We start from the raw sequence: 18,323 nt of genomic DNA, 5'->3' as shown, positions 1-18,323 counted from the left end.
AGGGAACCAATTATAGTGAAAATGGAACCTCCCATATCAGACATTCTCCCATTAATGGACAACCTTTCTATACTATTGAACTATAGGAAGTGGATACTTTTCTGAGTACCAGTGCCATTTGAATTGTTTTTGTCATGTTTGATTTCAACAGCAGAATATTGTACTACCATTATCAAAGGAGAAAACTAAAAACTGAAGAAATTCCTTTGATCAATCCTTTGTTTGACTTAAGGCTCTGATGTCACTGACCAGAATCATAACTTTATTCTGATAAATTTGAGATAATCACTAGCTATCTATGTATCTATTATTGTCTCAGTAGTCAGTAATTTTTTTCTCTTTTATTTCAGCAATTACATGAACAGCCTTATGGGGCCGAGGGAAAACTCATCTCCAAACAAAAACTAATGAGTGAAGAAAAATTCCCACTTGTCACTAGAGTTCACATTTATCCTGATGATGCTGATTACTTGAATAGTACCAACAGCCAACCAGTCAACATATTTTCTGAAGATTCTATTGGTATTCATTGTTATACATTTTTATGATATACCATATTTTAAATTGTATAAGGAACCTTCTGATTTTTTGGGCTTAAAATTTAGAAAAAGTTTTCATCAAGAATATTTTTTATTTTAAGATATAAAAAAAGATTAGAAACGATTAAATTTCTCATCACAATCAGCTATATCAACTAATTCACTATCATCATCAGTGTCACTCTCATCATAAACTCCAAAGAATTGTGTGACAATCAATTTATCTGTAAATGTATCTATAATACTATACATGTATGTATAAGAAACCTCACTATTTTTTGGGGCCCGAGTTTCGGCAAAAAGGGGTTTTTTTTTAACGTTAAAATACTGTAATTTAAGTTTTTAATATATTCATGAATGTGGAATTCTTTTTAAAAAACATTGTATTAATTTGTTAGTTTATGCTTTTTAAAAAATCAAATCAAATCATATAAAAGTACAAAAAAAGAAAAAAAAAGAGAGAAAAATACCAAGGAGTCAATAAAATAAATGACCCATTCTGGTAAATGCTAGTAAAAATTAGTATGGAAAACAAAATATTTAACTAAACAACTCAAATTATTCAAATTAAAATAAAAATTCATGGCAACACAGAGGAGTGTAATTTAAAAACAGTTCTGCATGCCGCACCTAAAAATATATATTTTTTGGATGTTGGAATCAAAGCAAAAACAACTAGATGCAGCATGTAATTGAATCAAATTGTTACGCTATTTAAAAATTACATGAGCAACAGAAAAGCATTAAAACAAATTTTCTATACCATCAAGGGAGAACATGTATTACTTGACATATTTTTTAAAGAATGATGAATTAGTATTGTGGGTGATTTCTGGTGGTAAAGTATTGTAGAATTTTGGGATAAGATAATTAAAATGTTTCTTCAAAAGTGTTTTATAAGGTAACGGAAATGAATGCATATTATTTAGTCTATTTGAAGATCAAGATGTATTTAAAGGTAAAAAGAATTTACCTTTGAATAGGAGGAGAATGCATTTATAGAAATATAATTGACGTAATGTAAGTACTGCAAGATGTTGATAAAGTTGTATTGATGGTGTAATAAAATTATTTGTGATGATTCTAATTATTCTCATATGGAGGCTGATTATAGGGTAAAGGGTTGAAAGGTAGTCAGAACCCCAGACAGTTAGACCATATAGTAGAACTGAGTGAAATAAGGAGAGTAATAAAGAGTTAGTAAAAACGACTGATTCAAGTAAAGTTTGAGATAGTTAAATTTATAAATTGCTAGCCGTAGTCTTGCAAGTACATGACATGACCATTCCATTTAAGATTGTGATCAATGTGTATGCCAAGGTAATTGTAGTAACTTGTTAGAGACATGAACAATTACAATCAGAACTAATAGTAAAATTGTGATTATGAGAAATTAAATTAGGGTAAAAGTGAATGTGTTAGTTTGGGAAGAGAAATTTCTAAACTTAGTTTTTGATATGTGTTTATCTGAAGGTCATTAGCAATAAACCACTTTCAAATTCTAATTAAATCAGTATTGATTAGGTTAGTTGGAGATTGTAAATCGTCAGCTGAGTAAAGTAATACTGTGTCATTGGCAAAGGTTATGATATTGCCATTTATGTTTAAGTTGCACAAATCATTTATGAATATTGAAAATAATAATGGTCCCAAGACAGCGCCCTGAAGAACGCCATTTACTATTTCCAATGGGGTGTCAAGGCTATTGTGAATTTTGACTGATTGTGTTCTATGGGTTAAATAAGAAGCAAGTAGATTGAAAGCATTATCTCTGATTCCGATATATGACAACTTATTTAGTAATATGTGATGATTCACGCTATCAAAAGCTTTTCTTATATCAAGAAATATTGCAGTGGTTTTTTTGGATTTATCAATATTTTCAGCAATAAATTTAGTAAATGTTAGAGCAGTTTCTGTGTTTTTATTACGAAGGAATCCAAACTGATTGTTAGAAAAGAACCTGAAATATGACAAGAAAGAAAAAATTCTATTTTTGATAACTGTTTTAAATATTTTTGAGATAGAAGGTAAAACTGGGATTGTCTGAAGTTAAAACCATTTTGATCTCCAGATTTATAAATGTGGGTTATGATAGCTGATTTTAAAGACCTCGGAAATTCACCACTAGCCATACATATATTAAATCTCAGAGAGTATTCAAAATATTATATGGAAGAATTTTCAAGTCCTTGGTGTTGATTGTTTCTGCAAAGGATCCAGAAGTGCGTAATTTTCTAATAATTGTCAAGATTTCATCAGCAGTTGTTGGAAAAACGTATATTGAGTGACAGTTTGATTTCATGTATTGCTTAAAATCATCATTCATGTTGATATTGAGTGAGGAAATATTAACAAAATGGGAATTATAAAGTTCTGGGCCAGTGGAAAAGGATCAGAGAATTGGAGGAAAAAAGTTTATTATGACCATCAGTTTTATTAATTATACCATCAATGAATCTTCAAACATTTTGTGGAAGTATCACATTTTGGAAATTGGTAGGAAAAATGTTCAAGTTCAGCAGATTTTATTTTGGATTTGACCAGTTTTACACCATTTTTATAGGCTATATTTAATGAGATATCGAATGGAAATTTTCGTGTTTTATAATACAGGTTTTGCTTAATTTTTGTCAGGTTTTGCAATTCATGAGTGATCCAAGGATTCAGTTGCGATCTATTATTAAATACATAAATATTGCATATTTTATGGGAGAAATATGGTCTCACTTTACTTTTAGTATAAAATTAAACGTTAAATGAAGTGAAATAATATACTAATGTGAATTTTTAAAGAAATTCATTTGTATATAGTAGAGTATAAAACCAATTTTTGTGAATTGGTATTTGGGAGATTTTTAATGAGTCTTTTTGTTTGTAAAATATCTGTAACTTCAACTTCATGTTACCAGACCTTATTGTAATGAGCAGGGCTGCAATTACGGGGGAGTGGGCCGTCTCTGAGCGCCGGACCAGAGATAGCGTAAAATTTCACCCTTTTACTCTTCCTTCAACATCACAAGGGGGGGGGGAGTGCCAAAATATGTGCTTGCCCTGTCTGACAGAGCATATAGCTGGGTCCCTGGTAATGAGAATGAGAATGAAAAGTATAATGATAAAGCTGTATAATAAATTACACTAGTAACCTCAAACCATCAGAACTTCAAGAGTATCAATATTACCATTTTACCAGTAAGAAAATAATTGTTTTAGACATAACCATATCTTCAATGTTGGAGCTAGCGTACCATTCCACCATTCACATCAATTCAATAAATGAAAAGTATATTTTTGCTAAGTACCCACTGTGTGTCCAAATTTATTTTCATTTTAAATATGGAGCTTGTTTCAGAGGCCTTTGAGACAGGCCATGGCATATTTTTTTTAATTCTTCCAGTACTTTTGTTCATGTTTATTTATTTCATCATACTATTGAAATACAAATTTGTCTTAATAATGAAATATAAATTTATCTTAACAATGAAATATAAATTTGCCTTAAATAAATAAATTTTTGATTAAATAAATAAATTTTTGATTAAATAAATAAATTTTTGATTAAATAAATAAATTTTTGATTAAATAAATAAATTTTTGATTAAATAAATAAATTTTTGATTAAATAAATAATGTGTAGATACAATATGCAATCAATCAAAGCAAAACATTTTACAGTGTGATTGTATTCAAACTAAAACTTCACAACTATTATTACACTGTATTTTATCGAAATATTTTCTGGCAACCTGCATTTTTAATAACTTTTTTTTAGTGGCAGAAAAATCTGTGGTACTAGAAACTGTCAAAGGGCCAGATTCTTCGAAAACAACTGAAACTTTTAATTCTTTTGAAAATTTATTGGAGAAACCTGTGAAAGAAATTTCTACAACTGGTTCAGAAGAAAAAAATGTAGCATGTGCTTACAATTCAAGTGGTATAGCAAAATCTGCTGAGCAAAATTTTAAAGAGGTCAGTCTTGCCTTTTTAGTGCATGCTAGATATTTTTTAAGTTCATAAGTTTCATTTAAGCATGGTCATATGAACAAATTTGATATTCTTCACACTTCTAAAGAATTACAGTCGATGCTCATTATAATGACCCCCATTATAGTGACCATTCTAGTATTAGACTGGTAGGATAAGTCCCTAATGTTTTCCTGTAATGGCTATCATATATGTTTTCCTTTTGATATAACGACCACCCAATATAAAACCCATTTTCTACTGGACTATGGGATTGTTATAATGAGTGTCCACATGTTTTCTTGAGATGAGAGACCTAGATGCTGTAAAGAATACAAAATACTCTTAATTATTTGGGCACAGAGTGCATGTGTCCTACATGTCATTTTAATGTATCAATGATGTTTTAAAAATCGAATAGATCGAAAAGTTAATGGTGTTTGAAAATTTTATAAAAAAATTGTGCTTGTGCATGAAAAGTGGCGTTTTCTAATTTTTTTGAGAGACATGTAAGAGCAACTGATTTAATTAATAATAATATGATCTCTCCACGTATTACCAAGAGATCCATATGATCTGTTCAGGGAATATGTTAATATTAATAGACAGAGGCACTGACATGAAGAAAACATTGTGGGGGGGGCTGAAAGTTGCTAGTTGTTCTGTATATATGGGACTCAATTGCATATGCAGGAGAGGGAAGGTGCATTGCACTGTTTTTCAGAAATTATTATTATTGGGGAAGAGGTTTAAATGGATTTAGCCCCTAGGTTCTGGCACCTATATATGTTAGCAGACATCCATGCCTGAACTCTGATTTAAACCCAGACAAAGGCTAATTCACTAATCACTTGATAAGGAGAATGGAATGGCAAATGAATTGACTTTTATAAGTTTATGCAAGACTTATTGGGTGCATATTTTGAAATTTTCTGTTATATATACAGGGTCGCAACTAGATCCTTTTTCAGCCGGGGCAAGAACACATTTTGGTGCCCATAAGTAATATAGAAGAAGCAGTTAAAGGGTTCATTCGGCGCCCCCTTCTGTCCAGCGCCCAGGGCACAAGACCTGCCTGCTCCCCCCCCAGTTGCAGTACTGGGTGTATAATCAAAGTTTCCATAGTATAGTTCCATATTCTGAGTAGTTTTTCTAAAAAACTACTTATCTGAATACTGCCAAATTTCATGATATTTTAATGAGGCAAAGAGAGATTTATATAATAGAAAAAAAAATAATTTTTTGATCGCAGGTAAAAAAAGTGCTACTTTTTTATTGTATTTACTTTTTTTCCTGTGGTCCATATAACATCCTGGCGTGGTTATAATTATATACTGACACTACTCAGACCTATGTAGTGCTCGTTTGTTCTGATTTATATACTCCCTATTGAAACGTGGTATATATGTTATAAGGACCATGGAAAAAAGGAAAATGCAATAGAAAAGCGTCACTTTGTCACCGGGGGGTAAAAAATTGAACTATTTTTTATTGCATAAATCTCTCTCTTTCAAGGCCAGATTAAGATGCATGAATGCCCTAAACACTTAAGTAGCTTTGGTGCCCCCTTTTCATGTCATTGGCTAAAGGTTCAGTGATTTTTTGCATTTAAACACTAATAATTTGACCGATTAAAGATTAAAACGCTTTCAATCTTTCTTCACGTTGACTATTTTTTTGGCGATAATTGTGAATATCGGATATTGCCAATTCTCTCCAGGGTGCTCATAGGTGACGTATTTCCCATCTGTCTATTAATTGAATCTATCCATTGGAAAAAAAACATACAAGAAACATAAGAAAGGTTAAAAAAGAATTGGTTTTCTTTCAGAAGTAGGCAAATATGATGTGAATATTTCTAAGCACACATTTCATTTTTTTAAAGATCCCCCCACTTCCGCTTTTTCTAGTTTTGCAAAATCTTTGACAACATCTTCAAAATCAATGCTACATAATACATCTACTTCTACTTTTACTAGATATGAAGCATCGAGCCTCTCTATTGTTCTGCAAATTTTTCTTTTAATGCTTGCCATAATTCTGGCTTCAAAATTACAAAGTTACATTTCTGTAGCTTTTTCATTAAAATTTTGCTTAAAATTGAATATTTTTCTTAATTAAGAATTGAAATAAATTTTACATTTTATTTGCTAGAATTGAGCAAGACAAAGAAATGCAACTCAATGTTACTATCACTTTTTGAATTTGCCAAAATGTACGTTTTGGAATTTTTTCTTTTCATATTTTCCAAAAAGACAGACCTTTAGTTCTAGTCTTTTAAAAAAATTCGAAGGTATTTTCTCCTATTTAGAGGTTTTTAGAATTTCTCAAACCGGCTTCAAGAGGAACCACTGAACCTTAGCATAGCCATAATATTACCCAGAAGCACAATACCTTAGTTTTGGTTAATCATCATCATCGGGTATCTTTTCTTTCTGATATATTTTCCGAGTTCATTTGCAATCTAGATATCTGGTAGCTTTTCTTTAGCTTCTACGGTGGGTCAAACTACGCAGTTAATCCACTTATGATCCATATACATCCAGTACACCTGCAGATCTGCATGTTCCAAGCTCATGTCCTTATTCTGCATAACTTGGCTTACTTGGTACCTTCTCAATGCATAGGACCACCCGGCTATGTTTCAAGGGAGTGCAGAGAGGGCCTCATGTCAATTACATATGGTTACAATTTTCAAGAGTAAGTACGCAAATTGGAAGGCAGATATTTTTAGCTAGATGGGGTCTCAGAAAAATCGCTTTGCTGGGCCCATCAAAAGCATACCAGGATCAATATTTTGAGTAGCACACAGAATATTTTCAGAGAAATTTTGAGTTACTAACCTTCAAAAAAGCATTTCAAATTAACAGATATTGATTTGGTAATATATAAAAGTATTTTCTTTTGATTTTTAATTATTTTTACAAAAATATTTTTAATTTTTTAACTGTCATTTGGAGGGTATGGGTACCTTGAGTAAGTCTATGGAGCCTATGGTACTGTTAAGAATGCCCTGGCATAACTTCATGGAAGTTTTGTGCATCCCTCATTCCAAAAACTCAGAATTAATGTTTTGAACTCTAGTTTGCAATATTATTAATTTCTCTAGATTTGAGATTTCAATATTGCTGCTGTGGAAATAGCATATGCATCTCATCTTGCTTCAAAAAGAAATTTCAACACGCTTTCATTTCCAATATGATTTTTGAGGATTTTCCACTGAATGGTTGATACCAGAGTCGCAACTAGATGCTTGGTCACCCGGGGCAAACACACGTTTTGACGTCTCCTTGTAATGTTGAAGGAGAGGTTTCAGAATGAAATTTGCGCCCCATCGGGTCCAGTGCCCGGGGCACGAGACCCACCTGCCCCCTCTCTAATTGCGGTCCTGGTTGATACTGTGAAAAAAATTGTACATTGATAAAAATATATAATTTGTTAATTCTGTTAATTCACTGGAATCAATTCTTAAATATTATATTCAATTTCTTTTGCATTGTTTGAAAACAAAATATGATTTCAAAAAATTATTTTTGTGAAAATATACCCAAATGATAAAAGATTTAAGATAAACACTTCATTGATCATTTTTTTTTTTATTTTCGTTTCAGCAATATAAATCTGACAGTAATCAAATTCCAGGGTCAGAGAAATGTCAGTCCCTTACAAATAAAATGGAAGAAAAAGCATATTCTCTGGCATGCAATGAACTTGAAGAGTGCATGTTACGAGCCATTGATGTTATGGAAATGAAAGTGGAAAACAAAGTATTCCTAAAAGTTATATTTTATATAATTTTGTTATACAATCAAAATTTCACAAAAAATTAAAAAATTCAAATTAAAATATGATTTTTAGTTAGAGCAGTATTTCCCAAAGTGGGCAATATTACCTCTCGGGGCGATGGAATGGTCGAGGGGGATGATACTAACATAGAATCCTATGGAATCATTTGAGTTGGGAAGTGATGAAGGAAAACATTTCTGAAGAACGGGGTGATGTACCAAAAAGTTTGCGAAATTATGAGTTGGAGCAATCAAAAATCATGATTTGTTAAGACCTAACAAGATCTGTTAAGACATAACAATATCAAGTTATAACTTTATTTCAATATAGGATATTTTAGAAAATGCAAATCATTGTATTAAAACATATACAGTGCTACAGATTTCTTTAAAATAAGCATTTTAGACTTGAATTTGAAAGAATAATAACTGGACATAGCATGCTATATTTATTAGACTATAAGATGCTTTTTTTTGCAAATAAGTGGATCTTTTAATAATTTTCACAAGTTTGTAGAAATACTGTAAAATCATTATCAAGAGAGAAAGGAGAAAAACCATAAAAGTTATGGCAAAGTTTCCCAAACTTTTTACTAAATTGGAACATATATTTTTCTGCATATCCTTACGACTGCTGGGGTGACAGGTAAAGGGCTTGCATCCCGAAAGGGACAGAGCCCAGGTCATGTCTGGTCTGACAGAGGGGTCATAGTGATGGACTCGCATCGCAAGGACCGGGTTCAAACCCCCACTGGAACCACAGTGGTGGTCAGCTAAAGTTGGTTTTCTGTGGTTCCCAACTTCAAAGTGTGAATATAAGCCAATCTCCCTATTAATAAGTTTCACTACAGAGTGCAACAGGACAGCAACGGTACAAATATTCAATTATTACACTTAACTCATAATTTGAAATATAGATGGCAGCACTGAAAAGATCGTACACAACAGTAAATACAGACTCAGATTGTTAGGTATACACACATTATTGCATTGGGCCGCTGAAATGCGTGTACCCAGACCTGATTATACAGGGGGCATTTACAACTAAATTGTGAAATTGTAGTTGGAATGCCATCTCCATAGAAACTACTATAAAATCTGCATTCATTCTTAATCTGTCATAAACAATCTCTTGAATCTTTCAAACTCTTTTATAGCATATAAAGATAATAAATAAACTAAAAAAAAGGATTAAAAATTATCCAATTGAATACAGGGCATGTTAAAGAAATCATGATATGCAAATTTTTTTTTACTTTTATAATATGGTCTTCCTAGTTTATGAAAACTCGACGGAAAAGTCTGGAATGGAAGGTCTGGACAGGGATGCAATCCCTGGTCGGACGGGGGGGGGGGGGGAGTAGGCAGATCTGGTGCTCTGGGCACTGGACTAGAAAAGGATGCTTAATTCCCTCTTTAACTGCTCCTTCTACATTACACAGGGCACTAAAATACATGCTTGCACTGGCTGACAAAATATCTAGTTGTGATCCTGGGTCTGGATTGTGTGGTGGTTGTCCCAGTACTTCTCACCGAAATTTACCTAGAAAATTGATGTTTTACTGAAAGACATGGAGGGTGACTTGATTATGTAATAACAAGGACTTCTTTTAAATTTTTAATTTGTTCTTTATTATTTCTTCTTATACAAATTGTGATGTCTAACAGTAAGACCAAGTTTATGATGGTGGATTTTCATTCATACACACGGTATTCAATCAGCAGCAGCCTTAGGTCACAAAGATAGCCAACTCAATTTTTTCTGCTTTAGCTCCAACTTTAAATATTTTTGGGTCTTGGTGATAGGCTTACTGGCCTTCTTATATGCTTAATATCAAGAATTTCTTTTTCAAGAACATAAGAACATGTGAACATCATGCTGATGGTAAAACAGACATAACACTGCCTACATTACAGTTTTGTATAATTATGCTGCCTTTTTTACAGCCCTCATCTCTTTCTCATTTGAACACACATTAATGGAATATTATAGTTTTATACAGATTAAAAAATTATTTGTTATAAAATTTGATTCTTTATTTGGAGTTTATTCCTTAATCTTTTGCCCACACATGTTAAGTAATTATAAATCAGAGCTATAATCAGTAATTATAATTCATTTTAACCAATGAGCTTTATTAATTTCAGCCAGTTTTGCCTACAAATGAAGGTGAGGAATGTAAATGTAAGTAAGTCTTCTTTTGTAACTGGTACTATTATTATTGACTATGATTTGAAATTTATGAAAAATTATTCACAAATCCATCACAACATGAAGTTTTATTTGTATTATAATGTTATATTTTGTATTATAAACATTATGTTTTGCCTTTTTATTAAAAAATTTTTTTACTATCAGACAATTCATAACACTTCAGTCCTAAAAGACTTTACAGAATCAAATTTCTGCTATATGAGACTATTTCAGTTACATAATCATAAAATTTTTTTAGGTTAAATTTTATAGAGAAAGAAATTTTTTGCTTATTGTTATCATAATTAAAAAGAAAGAATCAGAGTTAAGGCAAAGAATATAAAATCTTTACTTTCTCCAGACACACTATGGGTGCCATTGTTGAGAAAAAAAAATGTTAGAATAATATTATGTTGACTGTCCATAGCAGTAATGTTGAAGCTGGAGGCACTCTAGCTTTCACAGTAGTTTTTAGCATGAGGTTAAACACCCTGAGTGTTAATTCAGAAATCAAACTCTCCTACGGAAAGCTTGAGCCAAGCACTCGCAGGTCTAAAATTCTTGCTGCTGGTGCATACTACTTGGATTGGCTATTAAACTCCTGATCAGTAAAAGATATGCATCTGCTCAGGTATATCAGATAATAATTTTGAGTAGGAATCTTAACTGAAATCAATCAAATAACTCAATTTCAAAAGCAACCAATCAGAATGTTGCTTACAGACTTGCATGTTGGCCTCTCACTTCGCTCTGACCGCAGTGTCTGACCTATGCTGCAGACATTTCTTTTTACTGAGTATAACCAGTGATTGAGATTTGGTAACAACCCGAGTAGTATCCTTGGTGAGTGTGATACTTTGTGTAAGCCTAAAAGTTTTTCCTCTGCCAACCACACCCATAGTATGTCTAAAAGGTGGCAGGATTTCATTTATAATATTCGCCTTTATGGCCTTTATGTTGTTTCTTCTGGTTAATTTTTAAGCTGCAACTTCCATTTGATCCTATTGTTAATTAGATAGTCTGATTTTTTGACAACAAAAACTGTTAAAAACACTTTTGAGAATATTAAGAGAGGCAAAAATGAAAATGCATGTTTATAAAACCCAATTATCAAACTTTAGAATAGTTTGTTATATCCCTTCTTTGGCTTATTTAAAGCTATAGATAAAAATAAGGATGTATTTGCACATATATTTTCTTCTGAAATACGATAGAGTTATCTGTATAATGTACTTCTACATAACAAATTAACTTTGTCTCACCAATTTCCTAAATAATGAATATTTTTGTACAATAATGTGACTTTGTTGCATGAAGACTCAACTGAAATTATTTTATTGCAATCGCATTCATTACTTAACAAAGGAAAAACTAAAAATGAAAAACATAATCTAACTCTCAAATATTTGATATTTTAGTTTTTCTTCCTCCAAACAAACTGTCGATTTTGCAACAAATTGGTTCTGAAGCCATAATTATTGGATGGGAATATGCAGATTCATCAACTTTAGCTGGATTTGAGGTAAATCATTCAAAATGATTATGAACAAACATTGCTAATGACAAATGTTATTGCATATGAGTTGCAGTTGCAAAGTATTAAAAATATTATACTCAATGATCTGTATTTGAGAGACTATATAGATTTAGGAAGTATTCCCTTTTTTAAAATTATTTTAATAAATATTTTTAAAACTTGGTTTATGGAAATTTAATTTTCATTTTAATGAGATTAGTGTAGCAATTAATCCTTTGGTAACATAGGCAGAGATAGACTTGAAAGTCAGAGGAGGGCATGATGATGATGTCAATTTTTTTGCATATACAGTAGATCATTCGGCTCTGCCTTTGACGCTGGGGTATCTCCACCCATGTTTAGCAATAAAGACTGACTGAGGGTTGATTATTGCAGCTGCAGACAAGTTATAATATAAATTTACAGCTCCTGCATCATAAATATTTTCTAATTTAGATTTTGGTTCTGGGATTTTTTTTAAAGATATTGCAATTTTTTATAACTGGTGATATTTTTGATAAATTTTTATATAATTATTTCAGAATTTATTTCTTGAAGGGTGATAAATCTTTTAAGCATTGCAATTGTTTGCAGCTACTCTTATAAAGTTTGATAATTTTCCTTCCATTACTGAGAGCCCAAGCTTATTTTTGCATGGTAAAAATTACCCAACACTTAGTTTTTTTTTTGTTTAAATATATAGCATCAAACTTTAAGTACTCCAAATTATAAGAATCAGATGTACAATGCAGGAATTTAATAATTTTTTGCTTATACATAATGATTTTAATGACAAATTTTTCTCAATGAATATAGTTCATTTTAACATATGAAGTGTTAGGACAAATTTTGACCAACTCCTTGTTTTATTGAATCAAACATTGAAATATATTCATATTTTTATGCTATCAGACGTTTGGGTCTTTGAGGATGAGATTAATCTTTATACACTAACTAACTATATAATTTATTCACACGCTGTAGAGAGTACAACTGTGGGAAATATTTGTTTTCGCACCCAAATCTCTTAAATTTTTAGAACTAGACTGTTTTTTAATGCTTACTAGTGAATTGATAGTAATCCAATAACAAACCTTAAAACTCACTATATTGAATTTGCATAGGTCGCACTCCCAATTTACTCCCAATCAATGTATAGAAGAACTAGATTCCATCTTAAAAAATATCAAACACACAACTATAGACCTATTTCTATTTTACCTTCCACCTCTAAAGTTTTTGACATGATTCTCAAAACTAGGATTTACTCTTTCTTTAACCACAGTGAATTCTTTTCCTCCAATCAAAATGGATTTCTTCCAAGAAAAAAAAAATACAGAATCTGCACTTTTGAACTTTACTGAATATGTGTACAAAAATATTGATTCATCTTGAAAAACTATAGACATAACTCAAAGAGTTAAATGCAATGCTCATTTCAGTAATTCTGTGAATATTATCAGTGGAGTACCACAAGGATCAGTATTAGGACTATTATTATTTATTATCTTTATTAATGACTTATGTAATCTTAATATAATGGTAAAATGGTAAAATCATTACATTTGCTGACGATACTGTCATTCTTTACTCTGGAACAGATTATCAACCACTTATCACAACAATTAATAGTGATCTAATAATAAAATTTGAGACTGGTTTATTAATATAACAATCTCAAGATAAACATTTCAAAAAGTAAATTTATTTATTTTGCTTTGCATAATATTTCACCCCTTAAACATAACATAATACTCCATGAACCGACTTGTTTTAACTGTAATTCATGTAACTGTCAACACCTTGAACAAATAACTGTGATAAAATACCTCGGTATTCATATCCACCAGAATTTGAACCGGCTTTCTCATATCAACCAATTACAATATAAACTGTGTTTCATCTTATACAAGTTTTATCGTCTTAAACCTATCGTAAGGAAAACCTTTCTTTTAACCTACTACTACTCAATGTTTCACTCATTCACTATATGGTCTATCCTCTATCTCTATCGGTCTGGAGAAGAGATTATACATCTAATGTTGCACCTATTTTGTTAATACAAAAAAAAAAAATTACCAGGCTTTTGACATCTAGATTATAACACTCCATCAAACGAACTCTTCCATCAACTTCAGATCCTGTTTCTACGTTATTTCTATTTTTATAGATGATAATCAAAAAGAACCAATTCTCTTTGCTTTCAAACTCATCCCGCACATCCTTGATCGCCTTTCTTAATTCCGCTTATGCACTACTTTTAGTTTACAAAACTACACTCAAAAAACGTTTGTCTTTTCATTCCAAAATTTTACAATACCCTTCCTATTGAAATTAAAGAAGCAACTATATTATCAAGTTTAAAAAATCTTAAGTTCCATCTTTTTCAAATTCCATACATTGAGATCCACTTTTAATTTCTTCCTCAGATTTTTTCTCTTACACATAAATTTCATTTTTTCCCTCTGCTTTATCAACTGAATGCATAAATTAAATAAAGGAAAAAAAATGCTGTGTCAAATAACATACCCACCTTTTTGTTTAGAAAACTTGAACAATTGCATGTGTATTGCATTGGCATGAATATACATCAGTGTATTCTGCATATGTTGATTCATATTCTTATATCTCATAAGCGTCACAGCACCTTTAACCCTGTTACATGTTTATTATTCACACCAATTTGTACATATATCTGCCACCACTTATTATTATACTAAATTCACACTTACATTTTTCTCTTTCCTGTCCTTTATTTATTTATTTTTTTTATGTATCTTTATAATACATAACATGTTTACTCATTTTTTGTTATTAATTATTGTTTTTTTGTTTATTAATCATGAAATCCAATTTATTGTAATAATTTTAACATATAATACAAACATTTTTATTGCAATAACCAGTATGGGACTAACGTCCCCTGGTTGTCTTATTTATCTGAATGCTGTTTTACTTTTTCGTAATTATTTGAAATAAAAATTTGAAATGTGATTACTAATGCAGGGCCAGAACTAGAGGGAGCAACTGCTCCGGGCTGCAGTTTTAGGTGGGAACAAAGAATACTGTTACAAACTAATCAAATTTTAAAGTTTGGAAGGAGGGGGCAAAATAATGTTTACCTTGGGCGGAAAAATCCTAGTTATGGCCCTGACTAATCAAATATAAAATTTCTAAAAAAATCATTCACAAGTTGTGAAGTTAATACAATATTCCGGCATGCATAGAAAGTAAAAAAAATTAACTTAAGTACCAATAGATTTCATTTTTATTGTTTTAATGAAAAACTTCTCTTTACTATCCTACATTTTTTGTAGGTTTGTAACAAATGTAAAATTTTATAAATATTTTTCATTAATTCTCAAAATTTTGTTAGTACATTACTGAACTTTGAAAATTTAAAAAAAGTAACATTTTTAAAATTAATTTTTTACAGCTATTTGTGAACAATAATTTGCAAGAGAGAGTTTATATTCCTGACAGAAGAAAAGCAGTTTTAAGTGGTTTAAATTTAACCGAACCATTGATCCTTGGCATCTGTGCTGTATCAACCACTGGTGAAGTGTCAGAAATAAAGAAACTTGATTTTGTACCATCATTGACCAAAATAAATTGAAAGATTTTTTTGTAGATATTGATGTGAGTAAAACTGATTACATTTTAAGAAAAGAAACTAAATAAATTCCTTTTTTTCAATTGAATGTTTTGAAAGCTGTAAGAGATGAAATTTCATGAGTCATAGATTTTCTATTAAATGTGCATACTTATATATCGAAAAAGATGTTATTTTTAATTTTTTCATTTATGAAATGAAAAAAAAAACTAGTTTCTATATTCAAAAAAATTTCCCTCAATTTAACTTTTTTCTGTATAATAAAGGGATGCTACTAGCAGTATATAAATTATTTACTGCACTTTTTACAATTATTGCTTTAAAAAACAAAATAATTGAAGTGATCATACATTAATCAATAGTCATATTTTGTTTCCAGCATATTCCCCTCTGTACTTTAATAAATTTGGGAATGGACAATCACATACAATGGCTTATCCAAGAGGAGGGATGAGCTGAGATTATAGCCTTTTTTGTAGTAAAAAATGAACAACCCCTCCTCCCTGGGAAAAAGAAGGAAAACTCTACTTGAGAAAATCTTGTGCTGCTGATCACATATACCTATTTTGTCTTATGACATAATTACATATATATATTTTTTAAAACATACTGTACAATAACTTTCTATACACCTCACCTATAACATCTATATACCTCAAAAATATATTTTTCATTTTGTGTTAAGAATTTTTAGTCTTACTTTTGATTATAAAAATTGATTCCAGATTTTAATTTTTTTAATAGAAAATATGTTGGATCCATCCCCATAAAATAAACTATAAAAAATGAATTCACTCAAAAACCTGTATACAGAGTTCATGTTGATAAAGTGAATATATAGCTGGAGATGAAAGCTAAAGTGTCATTCAGATAAAAGAATGACAAATGAGGAAACGTATGTTAAGGATGGGCATACTTCAAAGACTTTTCAGTACACTGTATAAATTGGAAAGTTTTTCTTTCAATGTATAACATAGTTTATGAATCCTTTTGCAGTGCCTTTTATACCCCTGAACAGGGGTTTCATAAACACATATACATGTGGAAGGTCTTTTCCTTTTTTTTTTAAGTCAACATACCCAAAGTAGCTTTTTTTTATTCTAGTTTTTTTTACCACAATGATAATTTACTATACATTTCATCACCAGAAAATGTTAAAATATTCAATTTCATTTGCTGGAAATCATGCCATATTGTGTCACGTTGTTAATAAAGGAATATCAAAACGAATAGCTTTGTCCGAAACTTTAACAACTTAAACAACTCTGATCATCACATATGCTCCCTCATTCTACGTTTTTTGTTGGGATAAATCCTCTTTGTTTTTACACCTTGAGAATGGCACTCATGAGTGCTAAAACGTATGTCAGTGTATTCTAAATGGTTATTTGTCCTTATCATGTTAATATGTTTAGTATTCTGTAAGGGAATGTTATAATAAAGTTTTGTGAATACCACACTAGGTTCACAATTAATTTTTTTTAATATGCAAAGAATTTAGTTTTAGATCTTTGAAATGTGTGGTTTGATATCTAAAGGTACTTGAGAAATTATAAGAGCTAATTTTTCAACAAATATAATTGAAGTTAGAAGCAAGCTTTCTGTATATAATTATTTCTGTGCCACAGTAATTATTGCCAGCAGTTTTTTCATCATATGCTGGCAACAATTGGATATGCTTTGTTACTAGAGATCAGAATATTAAAATATTTCAAAATAATTATTATTTTGGTTTGTGTAAATCATGAATGCAAACTACTATGTTAAACAATAATGTAAAAGTTATTGATACTCAAATGAGACCAAGTTTAACTTGTCCAATGAATGACAAGATTCCACATTTTAAATGTAAATTTCATACATATTTTCTGTATATAGTTTTCGTGATAAAAACTTTTGTCAGGGTTGTGTAACACAAGTTTTTATACATCTAAAAATCTGTTTGAATAAAAAAAAAGTTTTCCTTTGTGAAAATTTTTTTGTTATTTTTTTTTTCAATTCTTCTAGTTTTTTTGTTTGATTTGATAGGTTTGCGAGACATTCTGTTACTACCCTAAAATTTGAAGAAATGATACCATATCTTTATGTTTAGAGGAAAATCAATGAAATGATCAATGCAACACAAGGGTTTTGCTCTTGATTTACGGAGGGCTCAGACTTTTAAATTGAGACAAACTTTCATAGTAGTCTGTCTCGAATATTTGCCACCACCACTAAGATTTGCCAATAAGCAGGTGTTTCTGCCATCATTGAAATTGTGAAACCACATATGAAATAGTTCAATGCAGGGCCACAACAAAGGGCAGGGTCGCAACTAGATGCTTGGTCACCCGGGGCAAGTGCACATTTTGGTGCCCCCTTATAATGTTGGCGGTAAGGTTTGAGAATGAAATTTGCGGCCCCTCTGGTCCAGCACCCGGGGCACGAGATCCGCCTGCTCCCCACTCTAGTTGCTGACTAAGGGAGGGCGACCGTCTGATGCCTGATGCCGGGGCGCGCAATTACAAAGCTCAAATTCTTTGACTAAATTTCCCTTTTGACTAAATTTTTCCCCACGCATTCCGAAAAATGTGCTGCCATCTAGCGGGACAAATACGTAATCAAGTATTTTACAATAGAAAAGAGTATTGCACTGCATTAATTTATTTTTTTCAAAAATCTTTTTGTTTGATGAACTTTCAAAATTTCCCACAAATGCTAAGGAATTTCCCAC

General features: G+C 31.0%; 1 protein-coding gene across 3 annotated transcripts in view; it reads left to right on the top strand.

Moving 5' to 3' along the window:
- LOC149080596 (uncharacterized) overlaps window positions 1-15,693 on the top strand; it is a 79,047-nt gene extending 63,354 nt beyond the window's left edge. For all 3 annotated transcript variants that reach the window (XM_089239737.1, XM_089239738.1, XM_089239739.1), the window contains 6 exons: window positions 351-522; window positions 4,312-4,508; window positions 8,114-8,269; window positions 10,436-10,472; window positions 11,900-12,003; window positions 15,434-15,693. In XM_089239737.1, the coding sequence (XP_089095863.1) occupies window positions 351-522; window positions 4,312-4,508; window positions 8,114-8,269; window positions 10,436-10,472; window positions 11,900-12,003; window positions 15,434-15,613 (846 nt within the window). In that variant the 3' untranslated portion in view covers window positions 15,614-15,693. The remainder of the gene's footprint in view (window positions 1-350; window positions 523-4,311; window positions 4,509-8,113; window positions 8,270-10,435; window positions 10,473-11,899; window positions 12,004-15,433) is intronic.
- Window positions 15,694-18,323: the final 2,630 nt, after the last annotated feature.

Source organism: Pholcus phalangioides, unplaced genomic scaffold (assembly GCF_987345545.1).
Source record: "Pholcus phalangioides strain wild (caught in Gottingen) unplaced genomic scaffold, Ppha-v1.0 ptg000011l_1, whole genome shotgun sequence".
NCBI lineage: Eukaryota > Metazoa > Arthropoda > Arachnida > Araneae > Pholcidae > Pholcus > Pholcus phalangioides.
This window is presented reverse-complemented; position numbering and strand designations above follow the sequence as displayed.